Below are 24,469 nucleotides of genomic sequence, written 5' to 3'. Positions count from 1 at the left end.
ATACCCAACCCAGTAGGATCAGCTCCTGGGCATCATACAGTTAAGCCTTTCAGATATCCCAGGATCCCTCTGCCCCTCTCCCTGTCCCCATGCTCAGGTAGGTCAGTTTTTCAATGGTGCCAGCAGAAAGCTGGATGCACCTCTTTACAAAGGGCTGCTCTTGCAGACAAATCTTTTTACTTTAATTTTCTCTTATTTTTACACCTGTCAGCGCTGGATGTCTATTAGACTTCAGCATACAGGCTCCAACACTCCCGGTCAGTGCCGAAAACTCCCGCACGGCCTCTGCCAAGACGAGTACTTGCAGCGGGGCCCAAACCCAACGACTAGCCCTACTGCTGCTGGCAAACCCTGGACTGCGTGGCCGGCCATCGAGGACCAGGTAAGAGGGACTTGCACTTATATCGCGGTCTGCCGTGCGTCCCGGGAGACAGGCGGCGGCGCTGGCTGTGGACTCTGTCGCCGGCCAGGGACTCCACATGTGGGGGCACAGGAAATCATTATTAAGGGCACCCCAGTACCAGTAGTTAAAACATCAGCATAGTGAAGGGAGTGCCAGTCTGTAGCCCCTCCCCCAGTTTTGCGTGCCAGTACACTGTGGACTTCCTGCTATTTATCTGCAGCACCACACCCTCCTCCCCTCAGAGACTCCGGCAGCCATACCAGTGCAAGCAAGCCAGGTCTCCGGGAACACTGGGTTCAGTCTCCCTGTAAAAACGTCTCTAAGGAGCCAGGTTTTTACATCACTTATATCCTACCTGCTGACAAACAAAGCTGAGTAGTTGATCGTGTTTTCAAGACAGTTATATAATTTTCTCTAACGTCCTAAGTGGATGCTGGGGACTCCGTAAGGACCATGGGGATTAGAGGCTCCGCAGGAGACTGGGCACAACTAAAGAAAGCTTTAGGACTACCTGGTGTGCACTGGCTCCTCCCACTAAGACCCTCCTCCAGACCTCAGTTAGATTCTTGTGCCCGGCCGAGCTGGATGCACACTAGGGGCTCTCCTGAGCACCTAGAAAGAAAGTATATTTAGGTTTTTTATTTTCAGTGCGATCTGCTGGCAACAGACTCACTGCAGCGAGGGACTAAGGGGAGAAGAAGCGAACCTACCTAACAGGTGGTAGTTTGGGCTTCTTAGGCTACTGGACACCATTAGCTCCAGAGGGATCGACCGCAGGACCCGACCTTGGTGTTCGTTCCCGGAGCCGCGCCGCCGTCCCCCTTACAGAGCCAGAAGCACGAAGAAGGTCCGGAAAATCGGCGGCAGAAGACTTCGGTCTTCACCAAGGTAGCGCACAGCACTGCAGCTGTGCGCCATTGCTCCTCATGTACACCTCACACTTCGGTCACTGATGGGTGCAGGGCGCTGGGTGGGGGGGCGCCCTGAGGGCAATAAATAACACCTTGGTTGGCAAAATATACATCATATATAGTCCCAGAGGCTATATAGATGTAAAATTACCCCTGCCAGTATCACAGAAAAAGCGTGAGAAAGTCCGCCGGAAAGGGGGCGGGGCTTCTCCCTCAGCACACTGGCGCCATTTTCTCTTCACAGTGCAGCTGGAAGACAGCTCCCCAGGCTCTCCCCTGTAGTTTTCAGGCTCAAAGGGTTAAAAAGAGAGGGGGGGCACTAAATTTAGGCGCAATATATGTATACAAGCAGCTATTTGGGGAAAAATCACTCAGTTATAGTGTTAATCCCTGCATTATATAGCGCTCTGGTGTGTGCTGGCATACTCTCTCTCGGTCTCCCCAAAGGACTTTGTGGGGTCCTGTCCTCCGTCAGAGCATTCCCTGTGTGTGTGCGGTGTGTTGGTACGGCTGTGTCGACATGTTGGATGAGGAAGGTTACGTGGAGGCGGAGCAGAGGCCGATAAATGGGATGTCGCCCCCTGTGGGGCCGACACCAGAGTGGATGGATAGGTGGAAGGTATTAACCGACAGTGTCAACTCCTTACATAAAAGGCTGGATGACGTAACAGCTGTGGGACAGCCGGCTTCTCAGCCCGCGTCTGCCCAGGCGTCTCAAAGGCCATCAGGGGCTCAACGCCCGTTACCTCAGATGGCAGACACAGATGTCGACACGGAGTCTGACTCCAGTGTCGACGAGGTTGAGACATATACACAATCCACTAGGAACATCCGTTATATGATCTCGGCAATGAAAAAATGTGTTAAGCATTTTCTGACATGAACCCAAGTACCACATAAAAGGGGTTTTATTTTTGGGGAGAAAAAACAGCCACTGTTTTGTTCCCCCATCAGATGAATGAATGAAGTGTGTAAAGAAGCGTGGTTTCCCCCGATAAGAAACTGGTAATTTCTAAAAAGTTACTGATGGCGTACCCTTTCCCGCCAGAGGATAGGTCACGTTGGGAGATATCCCTTAGGGTGGATAAGGCGCTCACACGTTTGTCAAAAGGTGGCACTGCCGTCTTAGGATACGGCCACCTTGAAGGAACCTGCTGATAAAAAGCAGGAGGCGATCCTGAAGTCTGTATTTACACTCAGGTTATATACTGAAACCTGCAATTGCCTCAGCATAAATAGTGCTGCTGCAGCATGGTCTGACACCCTGTCAGATAATATTAGACGCTAAGACAGGGATAATATTTTGCTAACATTGAGCATATTTAAGACGTTGTCTTATATATAAAGGATGCACAGAGGGATATTTGCCGGCTGGCATCCAGAATTAATGCAATGTCCATTCTGCCAGGAGGGTAGTAGAAACCCGGCAGTGGACAGGTGATGCTGCATTTAAAAGGCACATGGAGATTCTGCCTTATAAGGGTGAGGAATTGTTTGGGGATGGTCTCTGGGACCTCGTATCCACAGCAACAGCTGGGAAGAAATTTTTTTACCTCAGGTTTCCTCACAAAAGCCTAAGAAAGCACCGTATTTTCAGATACAGTCCTTTCGGCTTCAGAAAAGCAAGCGGGTCAAAGGCGCTTCCTTTCTGCACAGAGACAAGGGAAGAAGGAAAAAGCTGCACCAGTCAGCCAGTTCCAGGATCAAATCATCTTCCCTCGCTTCCTCTGAGTCCACCGCATGACGCTGGGGCTCCACAGGTGGAGACAGGTGCGGTGGGGGCGCGTCTCCGGAACTGCAGGGATCAGTGGGCTTGCCCACAGTTGGATCCCTAGGTTCTGCAAGTAGTATCACAGGGATACAGGCTGGAGTTCGAGACGACTCCCCCTCGCCGTTCCCTCACATCAGCCTTGCCTGCTGCCCTCGGAGAAAGGTAGTACTGGCGGCAATTCACAAGCTGTACTTCCAGCAGGTGAAATCAAGGTACCCCTCCTTCAACAAGGCCGGGGTTACTATTCCAAAATGTTGTGGTACCGAAACCAGACGGTTCGGTGAGACCCATTCTAAAATGGAAATCCTTGAACACTTATATACGAAGGTTCAAGTTCAAAATGGAATCGCTCAGGGCGATTATTGCAAGCCTGGAAAATTTCAGGGTATCACTGGACATCAAAGATACTTACCTGCATGTCCCTATTTACCCTCGTCACCAGGAGTACCTCAAAATTGTGGTACAGGATGGTCATTACCAATTCCAGACGTTGCCGTTGGTCTGTCCCCGGCACCGAGGGTATTTACCAAGGTAATGGCCGAAGTACTTATCCCGTACTTGGACGATCTCCTTATAAAGGCGAGGTCCAGGGAGCAGTTGTTCGTCGGAGTAGCACTATCTCGGGAAGTGCTACAACAGCACGGCTGGATTCTGAATATTCCAAAGTCGCAGCTGGTTCCTACGACGCGTCTACTGTTCCTGGGTATGGTTCTGGACACAGAACAGGATAAAAAGGGTTTCTCCCGGAGGAGAAGTCCAAGGAGTTGGCGTCTCTAGACGGAGACCTCCTAATACAAATACAGGTATCGGTGCATCTATGCACGCGAGCCTTGGGAAAGATTGTAGCTTCTTACGAAGAATTTCCATTCGCCAAGTCCCATGCAAGGATCTTCCAGTGGGATCTGTTGGACAAGTGGTCCGGGTCGCATCCTCAGATGCATCGGCGGATAACCCTGTCTCCAAGGGCCAGGGTGTCGCTGTGGTGGTGACTGCAGAGTGCTCATCTTCTAGGGGGCCGCAGATTCGGCATACAGGACTGGGTCCTGGTGACCACGGATGCCAGCCTTCGAGGCTGGGGGGCAGTCACACTGGGAAGAAACTTCCAAGGCCTATGGAAAAGTCAGGAGACTTCCCTACACATAAATGTTCTGGAACTATGGGCCATTTACAATGCCTTAAGTCAGGCTAGACCCCTGCTTCGACACCGGCTGGTGCTGATCCAGTCAGACAACATCACGGCGGTCGCTCATGTAAACCGACAGGGCGGCACAAGAAGCAGGATGGCGATGGCAGAAGCCACAAGGATTCTCCGATGGGCGGAAAATCATGTATTAGCACTGTCAGCAGTGTTCATTCCCGGAGTGGACAACTGAGAATCAGACTTTCTCAGCAGACACGACCTCCACCCGAGAGAGGGGGGACTTCATCCAGAAGTCTTCCAAATGATTGTACACCGTGGGGAAAGGCCACAGGTGGACAGGATGGCGTCCCGCCTCAACAAAAAGCTACAAAGATATTGCGCCAGGTCAAGGGACCCTCAGGCGATAGCTGTGGACGCTCTGGTAACACCGTGGGTGTACCAGTCGGTGTATGTTGTTCCCTTCTCTGCCTCTCATACCCAGGGTAATGAGAATAATAAGAAGGAGAGGAGTAAGAACTATACTCATTGTTCCGGGTGGCCAAGAAGAGCTTGGTACCCAGAACTCCAGGAAATGATCTCAGAGGACCCATGGCCTCTGCCGCTCAGACAGGACCTGCTGCAGCAGGGGGCCTGTCTGTTCCAAGACGTACCGCGGCTTCGTTTGACGGCATGGTGGTTGAACGCCGGATCCTGAAGGAAAAGGGCATTCCGGAGGAAGTTATCCCTACGCTATTTAAAGCTAGGAAAGAAGTGAACGCAAACCATTATCACCGCATATGGTGGAAATATGTTGCGTGCTGTGAGGCCAGGAAGGCCCCAAAGGAGAAATTTCAGCTAGGTCGATTTCTGCACTTCATACAGTCAGAGGTGACTATGGGCCTAAAATTGGGTTCCATGAAGGTCCAGATTTCGGCTCTATCGATTTTCTTCCAAAATAGAACTGGCTTCACTGCCTGAAGTTCGGACTTTGTTAAGGGAGTGCTGCATAGTCAGCCCCCGTTTGTGCCTCAAGTGGCACCGTGGGATCTCAACGTGGTGTTGGATTTCCTGAAGTCGCATTGGGTTGAGCCACTTAAATCCGTGGAGCTACAATACCTCACGTGGAAAGTGGTCATGCTGTGGGCCGTGGCGTCGGCCAGGCGTGTATCAGAATTGGCGGCTTTGTCATACAAATGCCCTTATCTGTATTTTATATGGATAAGGTGGAATTGAGGACTCGTTCCCAATTCCTTCCTAAGGTGGTATCAGTTTTTAATGTGAACCAACCTATTGTGGTGCCTGCGGCTACTTGGGACTTGGAGGATTCCAAGTTTCTGGACGTAGTCAGGGCCCTGAAAAGTATATGTTTCCAGGACGGCTGGAGTCAGGAAAACTGACTCGCTATTTATCCTGTATGCACCCAACAAGCTGGGTGCTCCTGCTTCTAAGCAGACTATTGCTCGCTGGATCTGTAGCACGATTCAACTTGCACATTCTGCGGCTGGAGTGCCGCACCCTAAATCTGTGAAAGCCCATTCCACGAGGAAAGGGGCTCTTCTTGGGCGGCTGCCCGAGGGGTCTCGGCTTTACAAATTTGCCGAGCTGTAACTTGGTCGGGTTAAAACACTCTTGCAAGAGTCTACAAGTTTGATACCCTGGCTGAGGAGGACCTAGAGTTTGCTCATTCGGTGCTGCAGAGTCATCCGCACTCTCCCGCCCGTTTGGGAGCTTTGGTATAATCCCCATGGTCCTTACGGAGTCCCCAGCATCCACTTAGGACGTTAGAGAAAATAAGATTTTACTCACCGGTAAATCTATTTCTCGTAGTCCGTAGTGGATGCTGGGCGCCCATCCCAAGTGCGGATTGTCTGCAATACTTGTATATAGTTATTGCCTAACTAAAGGGTTATTGTTGAGCCATCTGTTGAGAGGCTCAGTTGTTATCATACTGTTAACTGGGTATAGTATCACGAGTTATACGGCGTGATTGGTGTGGCTGGTATGAGTCTTACCCGGGATTCAAAATCCTTCCTTATTGTGTCAGCTCTTCCGGGCACAGTATCCTAACTGAGGTCTGGAGGAGGGTCTTAGTGGGAGGAGCCAGTGCACACCAGGTAGTCCTAAAGCTTTCTTTAGTTGTGCCCAGTCTCCTGCGGAGCCGCTAATCCCCATGGTCCTTACGGAGTCCCCAGCATCCACTACGGACTACGAGAAATAGATTTACCGGTGAGTAAAATCTTATTTTATTTCCCTGCATTGTATGTGACCTGTGCTAGTTTCTACTGTGTGATTTTCTCATCTCAGAGATATGTATGTGTGTGTGTATAAATAAATAAATAAATAAATATATATATATATATATATATATATATATATATATATATATAATTTATCCAATGTCCGGCTCTCACTTAATGCTCTGGTTCTGCGCCGGGTGCCCGCATGAGGAGGAAATCAATATACACGTGTTGATATGCAGCACTCCTGGCGTCTTTGAGAAATCACACGACTATTGCACTATCATATGGCAACGTTTCAGTGCCGTTTATTGTGGCACTTTCGTCAGGTTAAACCTGACGAAAGTGCCACAATAAACGGCACTGAAACGTTGCCATATGATAGTGCAATAGTCGTGTGATTTCTCAAAGACGCCAGGAGTGCTGCATATCAACACGTGTATATATATATATATATATATATATATATATATATATATATATATATATATATATATATATATATATAATACATACATACACAGTATATCTATACTGTGTATGTTTGTGTGTGTGTGTGTATATATATATATATATATATATATATATATATATATATATATATATATACACACATACACATACACATACACATACACATACACATACACACACACACACACACACACACAGGCGGCACTCGGAGACTGTCATCAGTTGAAAAAAGTGTGCTTTAATCGACATTTCGGGAGACGTACTCCCTTCCTCAAGACACAGCAAAGAAGTGTGCAAACAGTGCAAAACAACATTTAAATAACTTACCAGCCCCTGGCTTGCCCAATTCTGCCGCAGGCAGCGGCGTCCCGCTTCACGGCGCCTGCACTTCCGGGTTCAGATGACTCCGCCCCTCGGCAGTGACGTCCTTCCGTGGACGGGTGATGCCGCTGCTGCAGAGGAAGACACAGGAAGTGACAGCGCGTTGCCATGGGGATGTACCTAAACAATCACAACACATACGAAAACATGTAAACATGACATGAAATTTGACCACATATTGTGGAAACAAATGATTTAAACATTAAAACCCCCCAAAGTGCACCTTAAGACACACACTGCATACGGCAAGGGTGTGATGACAACAGTGACGAACGTGTCTAAAATCCATTATTTCAAAGAATCCATTCTTTTTTTTACAAAAATGTGAGAAATACATCGTATGCGTTAAGGCAAATCCCCTATTCTCAAGACTATATCTCTTGGGTCAATTAAATAGTTTCTTACTTCAATAGTAATCCTTAATATGCAAATTAGCAGCACACACAGCGTAGATGACACATGACGCCTCTACCGAATCTATGTGCCAATATTTTTATCAGATTTTTACATGGACAATGCAGCTTGAGCTATCCTGCACTAAAGCTACATGTCAACTAACTCCAAAGGGGCCACTAACTATCAATGGTATATTGGTCCGACCTCCTGACTTTAAAGGAAGCAATTGAGGCTCAAGTATTCATTTAAACCCCGTGGGTGGATCGTATCCAGTTTATGGATCCACCTTGCCTCTAGTTGTAGCAATTTATTGGCACGGTTACCTCCCCGCAATGAGTCTGGGACCTGGTCCACAATTTTGTATCGTACCGATGCCAAACTGTGACGCATCTGTACAAAATGACGCGCCACTGGTTGGTCACTTTTGCCCGTCATCAACGCTGCCCTGATGGCAGATCGATGTTGGGCCATCCTTTCTTTAAACATGCATTGTGTTTTGCCCACGTAGTATAAACTACATGGAGTTGATGACGGGCAAAAGTGACCAACCAGTGGCGCGTCATTTTGTACAGATGCGTCACATGGTCTTGCGACACAACCACAAGGTTCCGACATATGGATCCTGCTCCCGGGATCCACATGCAGCATTTGTGGATGCTCTCTCCATCAAGTGGACCTTCTATCTCATGTAAGTCTTAACTCCAGTTTCCCCATCTGCCATGGGTTCTACGGAAATTGAAACTGGAAGGAGGCAACCTCATCATAGTGGCCCAGCCTTCATTGGTTTTCCGACCTCCAGAGTCTCTCCGTTGGAGTTCCCCCTTAAACTTCCAGTGTGACAGGACCTCTTTTCTCAGGGTCCGTGTCTGCACCCGGACCTACACTTGGTTCTTGAGTCTTCCATACTAAGGCCAAAAGGTTTTTCTCGTCCAGTTGTGCAAACCATGCTTAAGGCTCAAAAGCCGGCCTCTGCCCGCATCTACTACTTGTTATGTCATAACTACTTCCAGTGGTGGGCTTCCAAGTGATATGAACCTGCAGTATTCCTGATTTCCAGAATTCTTGCCTTTCTACAAAGGGGATTGAGCCTTGGCCTTTGTCTGGCTTCCCTCAAAGTACGTTTCTGCTTTATCTGTTTGGTTTCAATACAGGATTGCCCCGCTTCTGGATATTCACACCTTCTTCCAGAGTGTTATCCGAGTACAGTCTCCCTACGTCCCTCCAGTGGCGCTATGGGATCTGTCTGTGGTTCTGGATGCTCTTCAACAGGTTCCTTTTGAACCTTTGGAATCAGTAGATCTAAAATGGTTAACTGCAAAGACTTTATTCCTTCTGGCCATTGCATATGCCAGACGGGTGCCCGATTAGGGAGCTCTTTCCTGTCTCCCTTCTTTCCTGAATTTTCATCCGGACAGGGCTGTACTTCATACTAGACCAGGTTACCTGCCTAAGGTGGTTTTCCATTTCCACATAAATGAGGACATTGTGGTTCCGGCTTTATCTTCCCAGATCTCTCAGCTGCAGAGTTCTCTGGACGTGGTTCATGCTCTCCGTGTCTATGTAGATCGAACCAGTTTTCTACGGAGATCGTAATCCCTCTTCATCCTCTGTTTTTACAAACTTAGTTGGACAGCTAATAAACTTACTCTGGCCAGATGGATTAAAATGACTATCGCACAAGCATACTCAAGCTGGTTTTCCAGCTTCAATTTCTGCTCATTCTACTCTGTCTGTGGGACAGTCATGGGCGTGTCCGCTGAACAGTTGTGCAAGGCGGCTTCATGGTCATCCATCCACACTTTTCTTAGGTTCTATGCCTTTGATACGTTCGCCTCCCAGGATGCTTCATTTGGATGCCATATTTTACTATCCACCCAAGAGCATCCCCAACCTAGAAGTACTACTTTAGGACATTCCCAATGTTATCCCTGTGGATCCTTATGGAATCTGAAGAAGTAAAGGAGAGTTATCGTAGACTTACCTTTTGTTAACTCTTTCTTCGAGATCCACAGGGCGCCCACACTGACACACCTGGCCTCTCAGGGTTTTGAGGCTTTGGTCACTGGTTCCTTTCTCCTGTCTGTGAGAGTGTAGTTATGTGTACCATGTCTTCCTTCTCTCATTCTCTTCCTGCTTTGTGCCTGTTATGAAAACTGACCTGCCTGAGCATGGGGACGGGGTTATAGGGAGAGGGACCGAGGCATCCTGGGATATCTGAAAGGCTTAACTGTATGGTGCCCAGGAGCCGATCTTATAACCCCAATGTTATTCCTGTGGACCCTATGGACCTTGAGGAAAGAGAGAGAGTTAACCAAGCTAAGTCAACCATCACTCTCCTTATCTGAAAGAACCCTGTGCAATATAAGAATAGTACATACAGAAGTTTGTCTGACCTAGATTCTGCTAAATAAAGTATTAAAACCATATTCACCTTGAACACACATTAATAAAAATCCTGATCCAACATGAAAATTCTTCAAATATTCGTGTGTATTCAAATTTCCCTTACTGTGACAGAATGTTAGCTCTTTATTTAACGCGTGACCTTTTTAACATAGCCTACTGAAAGGTTAGATGTGTGGTGTGTGACCGAATGCGTTCTACCCACTACTCCAAATATTCGCTAATCATCTGAAATGTTAATTTCTGATATAAATGATAAGATCACTAGAATGTTTATGATGGCATTTCCTCTTTTTCTTGGCAGTAAAAAACTTAGAGTGAACATTAATGTCCCTATGAAGACAGAGCAGAAACAAGAGCAAGAAACAACGCACAAAAACATAGAGGAAGATCGCAAGCTCCTCATCCAGGTAACACCTTGCCTTCAAGGTCTGATAATCCTTTGTACTTAGAGAAAGTAGGATAGGTTTCTGTCGTTTGAGTTTCGGCAACCTCTTATTTATGAACCATAAAATGTTTACTATGAAGTCAGCTATCGTATGTGAAAGTCTTTGATCTCTGACACCGATTACTTGCTGAAATATTTGTGGGTGTGTGCTGTAAACTAATTTGCAAAGATTTCGTCAGTTGCTTCAAGAGTTCTAGGAAATCTGCAGCCTACGTAATTATATAGATGCATTAACAGTTGTCGAGTTCATGAATACCAAAACCATTTTTAGTCCAGATTTGTGCCTTAAGATAATTCTAATTCTGCACGCCCTTATCCATTCCTTCGAATGCTAACAAAGCAAACTGGCTCAAGTGTGTTGCTTTTACTTACAGATGTGTCTTCCCTCATCGTTGCTGCAGTCACGTTAAGAATGCCTTATAGTCGCGCCTCATTACATAAGGAGGCTAGATGAGGAAGGAGGCATCTGTAGTTTTTACCTTTTATATACCACCAGCATATTATTCAGTGCCTTAGTCATCCTATTCTGTACCCTGCGCTCCGGTTTGGTTCCTAAAAGCCTGCTCTATGTGAATGGAGGGTTTGATTATGGAGGCTTTGCTTTCCTCTAGCCCAGTGGTTCCCAAACTTTTTTGAATCACGGTGCCCTGGTGCATCATTTTTTCACGGCAGCCGTAGACCAAAAGTTTCTTATTGAGACATTTACAAAGAAATCCTAAATTAAGTAAATTGTATTAAATGTCATCCTTAGGTTCAATTGTGTGGTGAGGGACAAGGTTTTCTTCTGTTTGTCCACATATTTTGTGATTGACAGCCACCAGCACTGGTTTTGCCTATTACATTGACCATAAATAATTTGAATTGGTCTTAGATCACCAATCCAAGGCACCCCTGCAAGTACCCCGAAGCAAACAAGGGACCACGGCACACAATTTGAGAACTGCTCTAGCCTTTTTTTATACACATATTATCTCCAAAAGAAAGATTAAGTACTCTGACCAGCGGTTCTCTCTTATCATGGTGCATTTGCTGCGATGTACTTTATTTGGAACGTGTCTGAGTATTTGCAGTACTTGATTGCTTTTCCCGTCACTTATGTCACAATGCAGGCTGCTATAGTGAGAATCATGAAGATGAGGAAGGTCCTGAAACACCAGCAGCTTCTTGGAGAAGTTTTGACCCAGCTGTCTTCAAGGTTCAAACCACGTGTTCCTGTTATCAAGGTAAATTTGAAACTAAATTTGTGAAGCCCTTAACAAGAATCTGAGTATGGTCAGAATTGCTTGTTGTATGCCAAACATATCATGCACCTGGGCCCTCAGCTCTATTGTGACTTGAAAGAACTGTTGCTGAGAAAACACCATGGTAAGGGACTACTGTAGACTTGTACAAGTGTCTACTCTGCTGACAAAGTTGAAATAACCGTGCTTGTTCTTGCTCACATTCACATGGGAGGTGTAATACCCACTACTGCAAGGACAAGTTAATTTATTCAGCCAGACAGACAAACACCTCACCTGCTAGTGTGCAGTTAATTGTCCTTATCATGGGTACATACAGGGCTTCTGGTGGAAGTAACGCGTCAGGTGCGCAACAGCACTCACCCTCTCCAAAACTATCCAGACATTCATTTTGCTTGTTATGTAGGGAGGGGGCTTGAGTAAAATAAACATAAAACAAATAAATATTAAAGTATCTGCAATTTTTCTAGCCTAACGCCAGAAACCACATGTGAGACAAACTGGCGAATTATGGCTACCAGTTGTGTGCAAATGGTGTAGCGTGCCATCTGCAGACTATTGGGCTGTACCGCTTGCAAGATACATGCAGACTATATACTAAAGGAAAACCGTACACTGGTTGCTCACTTTCTTGTTCTCTTTTTCTCCGTAGAAATGTATTGACATCCTAATAGAAAAAGAGTATCTGGAGCGGGTAGATGGAGAAAAGGACACATACAGTTACCTGGCTTGAATAAAAAAAGAAAATTTTATACATATATTTAGAAATTGCCTGATTGGGTAAATGTCATTTGTGTGACACTCGGCAGATAGTAAGTTACGTGATGGAAAGAATGGTGACACAGAAGAACTTCATATGAGCTTATTTGTTGCCACCTGGTCACTTTTTAACCACACAGGAAACATGACTCCAAAACGCCAGCCTCAGGACTGACACCATTTCAAGCATGTAAATATGGATATATGGACACCAATGCCCTTTAATTTAAGAACTGAGGGTAGCCTGTACCCAAGCAAAACAGATGTTCGCATGCTACCACCTCCCTCCTTTTAAATCAGTACATTTTGGCTGTATGGGCAACAGATGTCAATGAAGCTAGTCCCTAGTTATATTGGCAGCACAATGATATAGAGTATGAATGGACCTAATGTAATCTGCTATGAAATCCCATTTGTATAGTGTGTAATTTTTTTAATGTGTGAAAATAAAACAAAAAATCAAAAAAAAAAATAATAATAATTCTGTAAAAGTTTTTGTCCCATCAAATCACTTACTATGTTGTGACTGAGTAATAATAATCATGACTAGTAATCATTGACCTGCTGAAGACCTAAAACAAGATTGGTTGGAAGCAAATGTGAACGGCTGGATCTTGTCTGGAATGAAGGAAATTGTTACATTTTACATTGGTGACACCTACAGGCAAGCAAATCTGTATTCGGAAAGTGGACAATCAAAGTCTTAACCATCCTTCTAAAACTGACAAGGGCACAACTGCTGTCTGTGTCTTCTCTACTGCAAAGCTGTATGAAGGGAAGGCTAACACTGGGTTCAGATGTGTTGTCCTGTGTGCGAATTACAATTTCTTTTTCATCCACCAGGGGTCACTGGAGTACTCTTGTGATATGGACGGTGTTAGCAAGGACTGGGCACTGAATATTCAAATTTTAGTAACTCTCCTCCCCTCCATACTCCCCGAATACCTCAGTGTTTTTTCGGTGCTCACATGGATAGGAGCACAAAGTGTGGAGTTCCACATATTCTACTTTTAGATAATTTTTTATACTTTTTTCAATTACAATCCTTTCCCAGCTTAAACAAAAGCTCTGGGTCCAGGATTATAGAAGCTGCTGCGCCGCTGCTCTCCCCCTCCCTCCCGCTTCAGAGCTCCGGCCGCGAACGGCGGCTGGCTCGGCTCTGTCTGCCGGGAGAGGAGAGAGGGGAGACTGACCGCAGTCAGTGCTTGGGGAGGTCGCGCGGCCGGCCGCCGCTCTGAGAGATGCGCTGCAGGGCCGCTCCAAGCGCCGTTGAGCCGGGGTCTGTCCCTGTCACGGCGCCAGCTCAGCACTCAGAAGGGCACGCTGGGGGGGGGGGGGGGAGTTGCCGGCGGCTCTGCTCACTCAGACCGCGGACAGCGCTCAGTGCTGCCGCGGTCTGTCCCTAAAAACAGTCCTAGTAGTTACTGGGCTCATGCAGAGTGTGTGCCCTCATCAGCAGCAATAGCCTGCTTTTGCTAAAGAAGGCTGTTTTGTGTTATATATGCATAAGGGCACGTTTTATAACATTCAAATGCAATATGTAGTATGCTCTGTGTAAAGGACTATACGCACATGGCTGGAGGCCATTTTTAACAATGCTTCCTGTTTCTTTTCTAGAACTTTCCTGTCCTACAACACTCTCCAGCAGATGGCGCAGGGGTGTTAGTAGGAATTTTCACTCGTGCACTGCTCTTCAGCCATATACAGAATTTTACTGAGTCGTGGAATTTGTCTGGTTACATAATAGGTAAGGGGCCAGCAAAACCTCACTGCGCAAGATAGTGGGGATATTAACAGCCGGCCAGTGTTAATTTCACCAGGGCAGTGCGTCAGTCTCTGAAGTTTACGAGACCGAAGAAACTCTAATGCCTAATGGGGTACTATTTACTAGACGAAACAGAGCTCCGGTGTGTTTTCCGGTTTCGGAATCTCTTAATAAGAGGTTAGTAGAAACACGGAAGAAACCATATAACCGGGTTTCTATACCTCGCAGATTTAAGTCTAGTTGCCCATTTCCACAGTTTGTAACATCTACAGAATTCGTCTGTGTCTAAACTTACTCAAAATATTAACATTCCAGTAACAACTGCTACTACGCTTCAAGACCCGTCAGAGCATAAACTAGAAGCTATGCTAAAGTCCATGTATACAGCAGCAGGAGTGTTGCTTAGGCCTGGTTTGATTGCCATTTGGGTAACTAAGGCGCTAATGTTGTGGATACCTAACACAAGTCTGGTCTACATGACGATCACCTTATACTTCTCACAAATCACATCTGTGATGCTGCTAAGTATCTAGGTACAGCTTCTACTGACGTCTGTCAGCTCACTTCTTGCATTTCCTCGTCGCTAGTTACGGCACGACAAACACTCTGACTGCGGTCTCAGCAAGCGGAGGCAGAGGTTAATAGAGGTATAGAGGCGTTACCTTACGGAACTACTCTGGCCCGGCCTTCAAATCCTTTAGACCTCAGCCCTTTCGAGGCCGTGGTAGAAGAACAGCCATGCCTAGTAGACGAGGTCGAGGACGTGGTTTTCAACAAACCAACACCTGTAATCAGGAAGCTTAGGTCACCCACAAGCCGGTGGCATGACGAGCTCCTAGCCCTTCTCGGATCTCCAGTTCTGGGAGCACGCCTTAAGATGTTCCAGTTGGCATGGTTCCAGACTTCCACAGATGGGTGGATACGCAATTTAGTGTTAAAATGTAGAGTTCGACTGTCTACCGCCTCTGCGCAAGACAGGACTGCCTGTGTCGGACGACAAGAGGGCGATTCTGCAAATTGCCATTCAGTCTCTGCTGGATTCAGCTGTTTTGATTCAGGTCCCTGTACAAGACAAGGTCAGGGTTCTTATTCCAGTCTGTTTATGGTACCAAAGCCGGATGGCTCGGTCAGGCCAATATTGAAATTACAGGGACTCAATCAGTACGTAATTTACTACAGATTCAAGATGGAATCTCTGCGGTCAGTAATTGCAGGTTTAGAGCCACAGGAATTCATGATTGCGCTGGATGTCAAGGATGCGTACTTACACATTCCGATTTGGCCACCTCATCAGAGGTTCTTGCGGTTTGCGATACGGCAGAACCCGTATCAGTTTCACGTTTTACCGTTTGGCCTCTCATCAGCGCCTCGGGTATTCACCAAAGTGATGTCTCTGATGATAGCTCATCTCAGATCCTTAGGAGTTATAATAGTTCCGTACTTGGACGATCTGCTCATTAAAGCTCCGTCTCAACAGATGCTCCTCCAACATGCGTTGCTAACATACAATGTACTCGTTCAGCACGGTTGGATTGTCAACGTCAAGAAATCGCATCTACTTCCGCTCAACGACTTCAATTCCTAGGTATGATTCTCGATACGGTAAATCAAAGAATTTACCTACCAGATCAGAAAGTACAGATTATTCGTCATCTGGTACAATTAGTGCTCAAGCCACGCACAGTCTCGGTACATTTGTGCATTCGCCTCTTAGGCACAATGATGTTGGCTTTGGCAGTGCTTCAGGTCGGAAGATTTCACTCGCGTCCTTTTCAACTGGATGTGCGCGCACAGTGGTCGGGCTCGCATCTACAGATTCACCACAGGGTGAGGTTGTCGCCACGGACCAGAGTATCTCTACTCTGGTGGCTCAAAGTACACAATCTAACCGCAGGGAAACGGTTCGACGCCTGGAATTGGATAATTCTAACGACGGACGTGAGTCTCAGAGGTTAGGGAGCTGTGGTTCAAAATTATCAGCTCCAGGATCTCTGGGCAGATCACGAAAGATTGCTGTCTCTAAATGTCCTGGAACTCCAGGTAATTTACAATGGTCTATGACATGTAGTGCACATGCTCCGGTCTCAGACTGTTCAGGTGCAGTCAGACAACGCGACGGCGGTTGCGTACATTAACAAACAAAGAGGAACGAGAAGCCACATGGCAATGCGAGAAGTAGCTCGAATCCTCATTTGGCCTAAGCCTCACCAAGTGATATTGTCAGCAGTGTTCATTCCGGGAGTGGACAACTGGAAGGCGGATTATCTCAGTCGTCGGGATTTTCATCCAGGAAAATGAGCATTAAATCCAGAAGTGTTTCACATGTTGGTCCAAAGGGGGGGTTACCCTCAAGTGGACCTGATGGCATCTCGCCACGATCACCAAACACCCCAGTATGTGTCCAGAACGAGAGATCCAAAGGCAGTGGCGGTGGATGCTCTCACAATCGCGTGGCCGTACAGCCTAGTGTATCTGTTTCCACCGTTTCCTCTGCTCCCTCTGTTGCTAAAACGGATCAAAAGAGAGTCCGGCACAGTCATACTAGTGGCACCTCATTGGCCTCGGAGCGCTGGGTTCTCGGATCTCCGCGGATTACTCGCAGACTATCCTTGGCCGCTCCCACTACGTCCGGACTTGTTACAACAGGGTCCGTTCCTTTACCCCGATTTAGCGCGGGTGCGTTCGACGGGGTGACTTTGGAGACCGCCCTCTTAAGAAGAGAGGGCATTCCACAATCTGTTATACCAACCATGTTACGTGCTAGGAAGCCAGTTACGGCAGTTCATTATTACAGAATTTGGCGTGCCTATATAGGTTGGTGTGAAGCTCGGAAGTTTCCGACATCATCTTTCAAGTTATCCCGTCTTTTGTTATTTCTACAGACGGGGTTAGATGGAGGACTGCGTTTATCTACACTAAAGGTGTAGGTCCCTGCTTTGTCTATTTGCTTTCAAAGACGATTGGCTCTATTGCCGTCTGTACACACTTTTCTGCAAGGTGTCCTCAGAGTACAGCCTCCATTTATTCCACCTACAGCGCCATGGGACTTGAATCTGGTTTTAGATTTCTTACAGTTGTCATATTTTGAACCCTTACAGCAAGTGGATATTAAGTTTCTCACTTGGAAAAAAATTTTCTTCTAGCTTTAGCTTCGGCAAGGCGTGGTTCAGATTTGGGTGCCTTGTCATGCAAGCCACCGTTTTTTGGGGTTTCATGATGACCGAACGGAACTTCGAACGAATTCCGTTTTATTGCCAAGGGTAGTGTCATCTTTTTCACATCAATCAACCAATGGTAGTTTCTGTGTGAACAGGTAATTTGGGAACTTTGGATGTGGTACGCGCTTTACGCGTTTAGGTATCCCGAATGTTTACAGTTCGTAAGCCGGATATCTCTATCATGCTGCCAAGATGGGTTGGCCAGCTTCTAAGCAGACCTTATCCAGATGGATAAAACTGACCATACGTCAGGCTTACCTTCATGCTAGGTTGCAGCCGTCTACATCAGTAACAGCTCATTCCACACGTTCTGTGGGAACTTCATGGGCAGCTGGTCGTGGAGCTTCTACGACGCAGCTTTGCCGTGCGGCTACATGCTTATCAGTGCACACGTGTGTGCGCTTTTACACGTTTGATACGTTTGCGGCATCAGCATATAGCCTGGGCCGTTTAGTGTTACAGGTGCCAAACAGCTCTCCCGCCCACAGGGGAAGCTTTGGTACGTCCCAAGAGTACTCCAGTGACCCCTAGTGGATGAAAAAGAAAATAGGATTTTGGTACTTACCAGGTAAATCCTTTTCTTTGAATCCATAGGGGGCACTGGACGCCCACCCAGAGCAGTTTTACCTGGTTGTGGTAAGTTCAGTGGATCTTATGGTAACACATTCTCACCGATTTATCGGTTATGGTGTCAACTGGTTAGTTGTCAGTTACGTTATGTGTCAACTTTATTGTTGTCCGTTATGTTATAATGTTATAGGTAATTTTCCATTGTTCATCCTCTCTATCCTGTTCGCCTCAGGAAAAAACACTGAGGTATTCGGGGAGTATGGAGGGGAGGAGAGTTACTGAAATTTGAATATTCAGTGCCCAGTCCTTGCTAACACCGTCCATATCCCAAGAGTACTCCAGTGCCCCCTATGGATTCAAAGAAAAGGATTTACCTGGTAAGTACCAAAATCCTATTTTTTCTCTTTCATCCACTAGGGGACACTGGAGTCCTATATAGTAGGGGTGTGAAGCTTGCAACCGGAGGTGTGGCACAATCTAAAATTAGCATTGTCTGCACAGCCGGCTCCTCCCCCTTCACATCCCTCCTCCCTCAGTTTGAAAAATTGTGCTGGAGGTGCAGCACATGGAGCACTGAGCTCCTGACTAAAACTAATACGTAGGGTGGCAGCGTCAACCTAACTAAAAGGGGGACAAGACTGCATATCATCGGAGAGACAAAGTTCCCTATTGAAGGGAACTGCATCTCTCTTCAAGGATAAAGTTTTGTTTTTTGTTTTATATATACTGCTCCTTGAAGAAATAATAGTAAATGGATGCTGCGTCCACCTAAAAAAAAGGAAGACAAAGCTAACGTGGTTTTTGAGAGACAAAGATCCCTTTTGAAGGGACCTGTACCTCTCTCCAGGAGATACTCTCAGCAGCCCGGCTCTGTAAGTACTGGTTGTACGGAAGCCTCTATAGACAGGGGAGTCAGAGATAGTCCCCTGCTATTACCCCTATCACTGTAGCGCTTAGTCACAGCGAGCCGCGCCAGCAATCCCCATATCAGCCATAGCTGTGGCTGGAAATCAAGTGGCCGCAGCAGGGAGCGCATGGGGTAGCGCCGCTCCACAGAGCGACCAGATCTGAAAGCGGGGAGCGGCGGCCAGAACTGAGTGCGCGGCTGAGAGCAGGACAGGTAAGAGCACTCCATAGACGAAGAGGCAGCACTGCGCTATTAGAAGTCAGCGCCGCACAAGAGCGGGAGGCTGCACGGCGCACAGCAAAGGTCCCAGCGTTTTGACAGGGCTGGGGGGGCGGGCTCCTCTCGGTCCTGTGGCTACCTACCGGAACGGTATAAAACTACTTGTGGAATTTCAGGCGCCAAACTGAAATAGAGGGGGTTATACTCCTCCCCTCACGGAGACAGCCAGTTAGTCAGGGGAAGGGAGTCTTTCTTTAGATGGGATCTCCCTCTACTGGTAAAAATTGGTAATAGATTTATAAAAAGCTGCAATGGATCTCCTTTACTTTCATTATTACAATTTGTATTTATATTTTCAAGGGATTTCGGTGATAACGATCCTGACAAAAATAAAAGGAAGCAATGGACAACCCCAACATATCAGTGAATTTCAGTTGGGTGTGCAGGAATTGCAGTAAGGCTGGTGTTTTATTTATGATTTATTTTTAATTTATTTTTTAGTATATTACAGATAATCCAGCTAGGTGACTCCAAATATGCAGAGCTGGTGTGGCTCAGCACATTACTAAAGAGACATCCATAGGCAGGGGCCTGGGTTCAAGTCCCACCCAGGACAAAATTACCTTTGCTTTCGTCATCTGTCAGTCTTTCTCTTCCTAGTTTAAAGGGTGAAAGCGCTGCTTAGTAGTTTGGTACGGGGTTTATTCAACATGTCTAAGACACCAGCCAGGACCTCTAAGACCTATTATGTTTGCACGAAATGTAACAAACAGCACACGGGTTGACAGCTCCGGGGGGTGCGACTCCTGCTTAGACAAGGACGCTCCGCCTGGGAGCAGTGCTTCGTCTCGGTCAAGGGAAGATAACCTTGCAGATAGAATCTCCAAGGAGAGGGCGGAATCACGCAAGCAGCAATCGGAATGGGCTGCGGGATTCTCAGAGACGATGGAGAACTCCGTACAAGAGATTTTCTCAACAGGTTAACACCGCCCGCACAGGCAGAAACAAATGTGCGCAGGGCAGCTAAAATACCTCTTCCTATTGTACCAGAGGAGGAGGAGGGTCTTATTATTGATACAGAGGAAGGTGAGTTGATTGAATTCAACCTAGACGTCGATTCTCCGGAAGAGGACACGGACATCTCTGGTCTTGATTCCTTAATTGACGCTGTAAAAGATACCGTAAGCTTTAGGTAGAAGAAGTTAAGGATGCAGAGGATTTTGAATTATTTGAATCCTAAAAACCACATTCAGCAGTGTTTCCCATTCCTAAATCCCTCCAATCTCAAATGGAGGAGGCTTGGAAACAACCTGACAAACGCTTTCAACTTCAGAAAAGGTTTCAAGTAACTTATCCCCTACCTAAGGGTGAAATGGATAATTAGGAGACTCCACAAGTAGTGGATACTTTCCTAGGAAAGTTGTCGAAGAAGACAATCTTACCGATGCCTAATGTACCGACTTTACAGGATGCTTCTGATCGTAAGGTTGACACAGTCACTTTTTGTAGCAGCAGGTGCAGCACAGAGACCTGCTATCGTCTATGTTTGGGTCAAGGCCATGGGAGCATGGTCTGGCCATATTGTACAGGCTATTGAGGAGGAAAATAACTTAGAAGAGATTACCCAACTGGCGGAACACATTTGAGAATCTGCTTCATACTTGTGTCAAGCCTCAAAGGATAGCATTGAGCATCTCTGCATCGGCCATATCGGCTAGACGGATTTTATGGCTCAGAGACTGGCAAGGAGACTCTGACACCAAGAAGGCGGTAGAATCCATCCCCTTTGGGGGTGAGATGCTTTTTGGTCCAGAATTGGACAAGTGGATTTCGCAGGCTACAGCAGGAACCTGCTGACAAGACCGTGGCATGATGGCCTCCCAGCTCACCTGGGGTCCCTCTTGATGGGCGCACATCTGGAAGGTTTTCTGGACATCTGGGCCAACACCTCACCAGAACCTTGGATAAACAACATAATTTCCCAGGGGTACAAACTGGATTATCAACAGAGGCCTCACAGTCGTTTTTTTTACAACGGGATTGCCTCGGTGCCCTCAGAAAGCAAAAGCACTACTGACAGCAATTCAACAATTACTATATGGTCAGAAGTCATTATTCCAGTTCCCACCTTTCAGAGAGGAACAGGTTTCTATTCCAATATTTTTGTCGTGCCAAAGCCAGACGGGAAAAAAGTTTTAAACCAGTTTCTAAGGGTCTACAAATTTAAGATGGAATCAATCCATTCAGTTATTGCAGGCTTAGAACAAGGCGAGTTCATGGTATCCATGGACATATAGGATGCATATCCCAATCGGGACTCCTCACCAGGCTTACTTAAGGTTCGCACTGGTGACTGATCACTACCAATACAGGGCCTTGCCGTTCGGTCTATTGTCAGCCCCAGGAATCTTTACGAAGATCATGGCAATCATGTTTGCAGGATTGAGACTGTTGGGGGTCACGATTATACCTTATCTAGACGATCTACTGATCAAAGCAATCATCTCAGGAAGAGCTTATCAATCATGTTCAGACATCTCCTCAATTTTTCATTCAACATGGGTGGATTGTCAATTTCCAGAAATCCAACCTCATGCCAACTCAACGGATTCAATTCCTCAGTCTCATCTTGGACACGGTACAATTGGGAGTATTCCTACCAGAGAACAAGGTCCAGGACCTACAGTGATTGGTGTCTCAGGTACTGAGGACACACACGGTTTCTCTACACCTCAGTGTGCAACTTCTCGGGAAGATGGTGGCGTCGTTCGAAGCTCTCCAGTAAGGCAGACTTCATTCCCAACAATTCCAGATGAGCCTCATTGCTCAGGGAGCAGGTTCGCACTGGCTTCTACATCGAAGAATCCGACTTCCACCGCGCGTACGAACCTCTTTAATTTGGTGGTCGTTGCACAGGAATCTCGCAGCAGGCACGAGATTCGGCATTTGGGATTGGAGGATCCTGACAACGGACGCCAGTCTTAGAGGTTGGGGTGCCATCTTAGAGGAACATCAGTTTCAGGACAGATGGAAGTTGCTGGTGAGCAACCTACCTATTAACATTCTCGACCTAAGAGCAGCTTACTTTGCACTTCTCTTAGCCGAAGACCTAGTCATGGGTCAACACTTAAAGATACAATCGGACAATGTCACGGCAGCGGCTTACATAAACCGTAGAGAAACAAAGAGCAGGATGGCGTTAAAGGAAGCCACAAAGATCTTGTTGTGGGCAGAAGGGCAAATCATCATCTTCTCGGCAGTGTTCGTTCCAGGTGTGGAAAACTGGAAAGCAGATTATCTCAGTCGCCAGGACATGCATCCGGGAGAGTGGTTCCTACATGCACGGATTTTCGACATGGTGGTGAGGAGATGGGGTCTACCTCAAGTGGACATAATGGCGTCTCGGCAAAACCATCAGCTGCCCAGATGTGTCCAGAGCAAGAGATCCAGCAGTAGGAGTGGTGGACGCATTGACACGTCCTTGGTGTTACAGGAGGGTTTAAATTTTTTCACCTTTCCCCCTCATACCCAAGGTTCTGAAACGGTTAAAACGAGAACGAGTGTGGGCGATTCTAATCGCTCCAGATTGGCCCCGCAGGAGTTGGTACTCAGACCTGCGTGGGTTACTAGCGGAAGATCGTTGGCAGTTACCTCAGAGAGAGGACCTGCTATCTCAGGGGCTGTTCCACAAACCTGAACAGGCTGCATTTAACGGCGTGGCTATTGAAACCCGGATCTTAAGAAGCCGAGGGATACAAAGAACGCCCATTCCTACGATGATTGCCGCTAGGAAGCCGGTCACAGCCATGCACTACTACAGAATTTGGAAGAGGTACATGGACTGGTGTCAAGAACGTGGGTGAAATTCGACGAACTTCCACTTATCCAGACTTCTACTCTTCCTTCAGGCTGGTCTAGATGTAGACCTGAGGCTGGGCTCTCTGAGGGTTCAAATTGCGACTCTCTCCATCATATTCAACAGCGGTTAGCATCCTTGCCGGAGGTTCAAACCTTTTTACAGGGGGTACTGAGGATACAACCCCCTTTTCGTCGTCCTACTGCACTATGGAACTTAAATTTGGTGTTGGACTTTTGAGCCGTTGGCAAGAACTGATCTGAAATATCTCTCTTGGAAGGTCACATTATTGCTTGCCTTGGCTTCGGCCAGGCGGGTTTCTGAGTTGGGAGCCTTATCGTGTAAGAGCCCTTTTTAATTTCATGATGATAGGGCAGAACTCTGTACAAGAGCAGATTTCCTTCCTAAGGTGGTTTCGGGGTTTCATGTAAACCAGCCAATTGTAGTCCCATCTTTCCAGGGTCTCGCAGATGGGTACGTCTCCTTGGATGTTGTCTGAGCTTTAAGGGTATATGTACAAGTTACGTTGTCCTTCAGAAAGTCGGACCATTTGTTTGTTCTTTATGATGGGCCTAAGAAGGGTTGGCCAGCTTCTACGCAGTCTATGTCTAGATGGATTAGACTGGCCATTCGGCAAGCTTATATTTCCTGTGGCAAACGGGTTCCTGTTCAGACGGGTGCTCATACCACCCGTTCAGTGGGTGCCTCATGGGCGGCTGCCAGAGGTGCTTCCACTACTCAACTTTGCAGAGCGGCGACGTGGTCCTCAGCCCACACGTTTGCGAAATTTTACAAGTTTGATACTTTTGCGTCCGGTGACTCTCTAAGTTCGGACGTTTAGTTTTGCAGGCCACCTATAGCACTCCCTCCCTGGGGGATAACTTTGGGACGTCCCCTACTGTATAGGACTTCAGTGTCCCCTAGTGGATAAAAGAGGATTTTGGTACTTACCGATAAATCCATTTCTCTGAATCCTCTAGGGGACACTGGACGCCCACCTCGGTGTTAATTTTTTGGTTAAAGAAGGTTCTTGGCTGCTGTCTGATATGTTGTACGGTTCGGTTTCTCGCCATGTGCTATAGTATCATGTCCTATTCTCTCCGTCAAATTTTCCAAACTGAGGGAGGAGGGATGTGAAGGGGGAGGAACCGGCTGTGCAGACAATGCTAATTTTAGATTGTGCCACACCTCTGGTTGCAAGATTCACACCCCTACTGTATAGGACTCCAGTGTCCCCTAGAAGATTCAGAGAAATGGATTTATCGGTAAGTACCAAAATCCTCTTTTTTTGAAATACTGGAACATTTTGCACTGTCCCATTAGCTCCAGTATAAAAAAAACATAATACGTACAGTAGGTACTTTCTTCTCCATGGCTATATGTTGAATGT

At 46.8% G+C, this 24,469-nt stretch overlaps 1 protein-coding gene across 3 annotated transcripts in view; it reads left to right on the top strand.

Annotated features, from left to right (window-relative positions):
* The window catches only part of CUL1 (cullin 1), a 198,271-nt gene extending 185,236 nt beyond the window's left edge, over positions 1-13,035 (top strand). For all 3 annotated transcript variants that reach the window (XM_063922435.1, XM_063922436.1, XM_063922434.1), the window contains 3 exons: positions 10,401-10,506; positions 11,654-11,767; positions 12,438-13,035. In XM_063922435.1, coding sequence (XP_063778505.1) covers positions 10,401-10,506; positions 11,654-11,767; positions 12,438-12,518 — 301 coding nt within the window. In that variant the 3' untranslated portion in view covers positions 12,519-13,035. The remainder of the gene's footprint in view (positions 1-10,400; positions 10,507-11,653; positions 11,768-12,437) is intronic.
* The last annotated feature ends 11,434 nt before the right edge of the window (positions 13,036-24,469 follow it).

The sequence above is a fragment of the Pseudophryne corroboree genome, chromosome 5, assembly GCF_028390025.1.
Source record: "Pseudophryne corroboree isolate aPseCor3 chromosome 5, aPseCor3.hap2, whole genome shotgun sequence".
Lineage (NCBI taxonomy): Eukaryota > Metazoa > Chordata > Amphibia > Anura > Myobatrachidae > Pseudophryne > Pseudophryne corroboree.
This window is presented reverse-complemented; position numbering and strand designations above follow the sequence as displayed.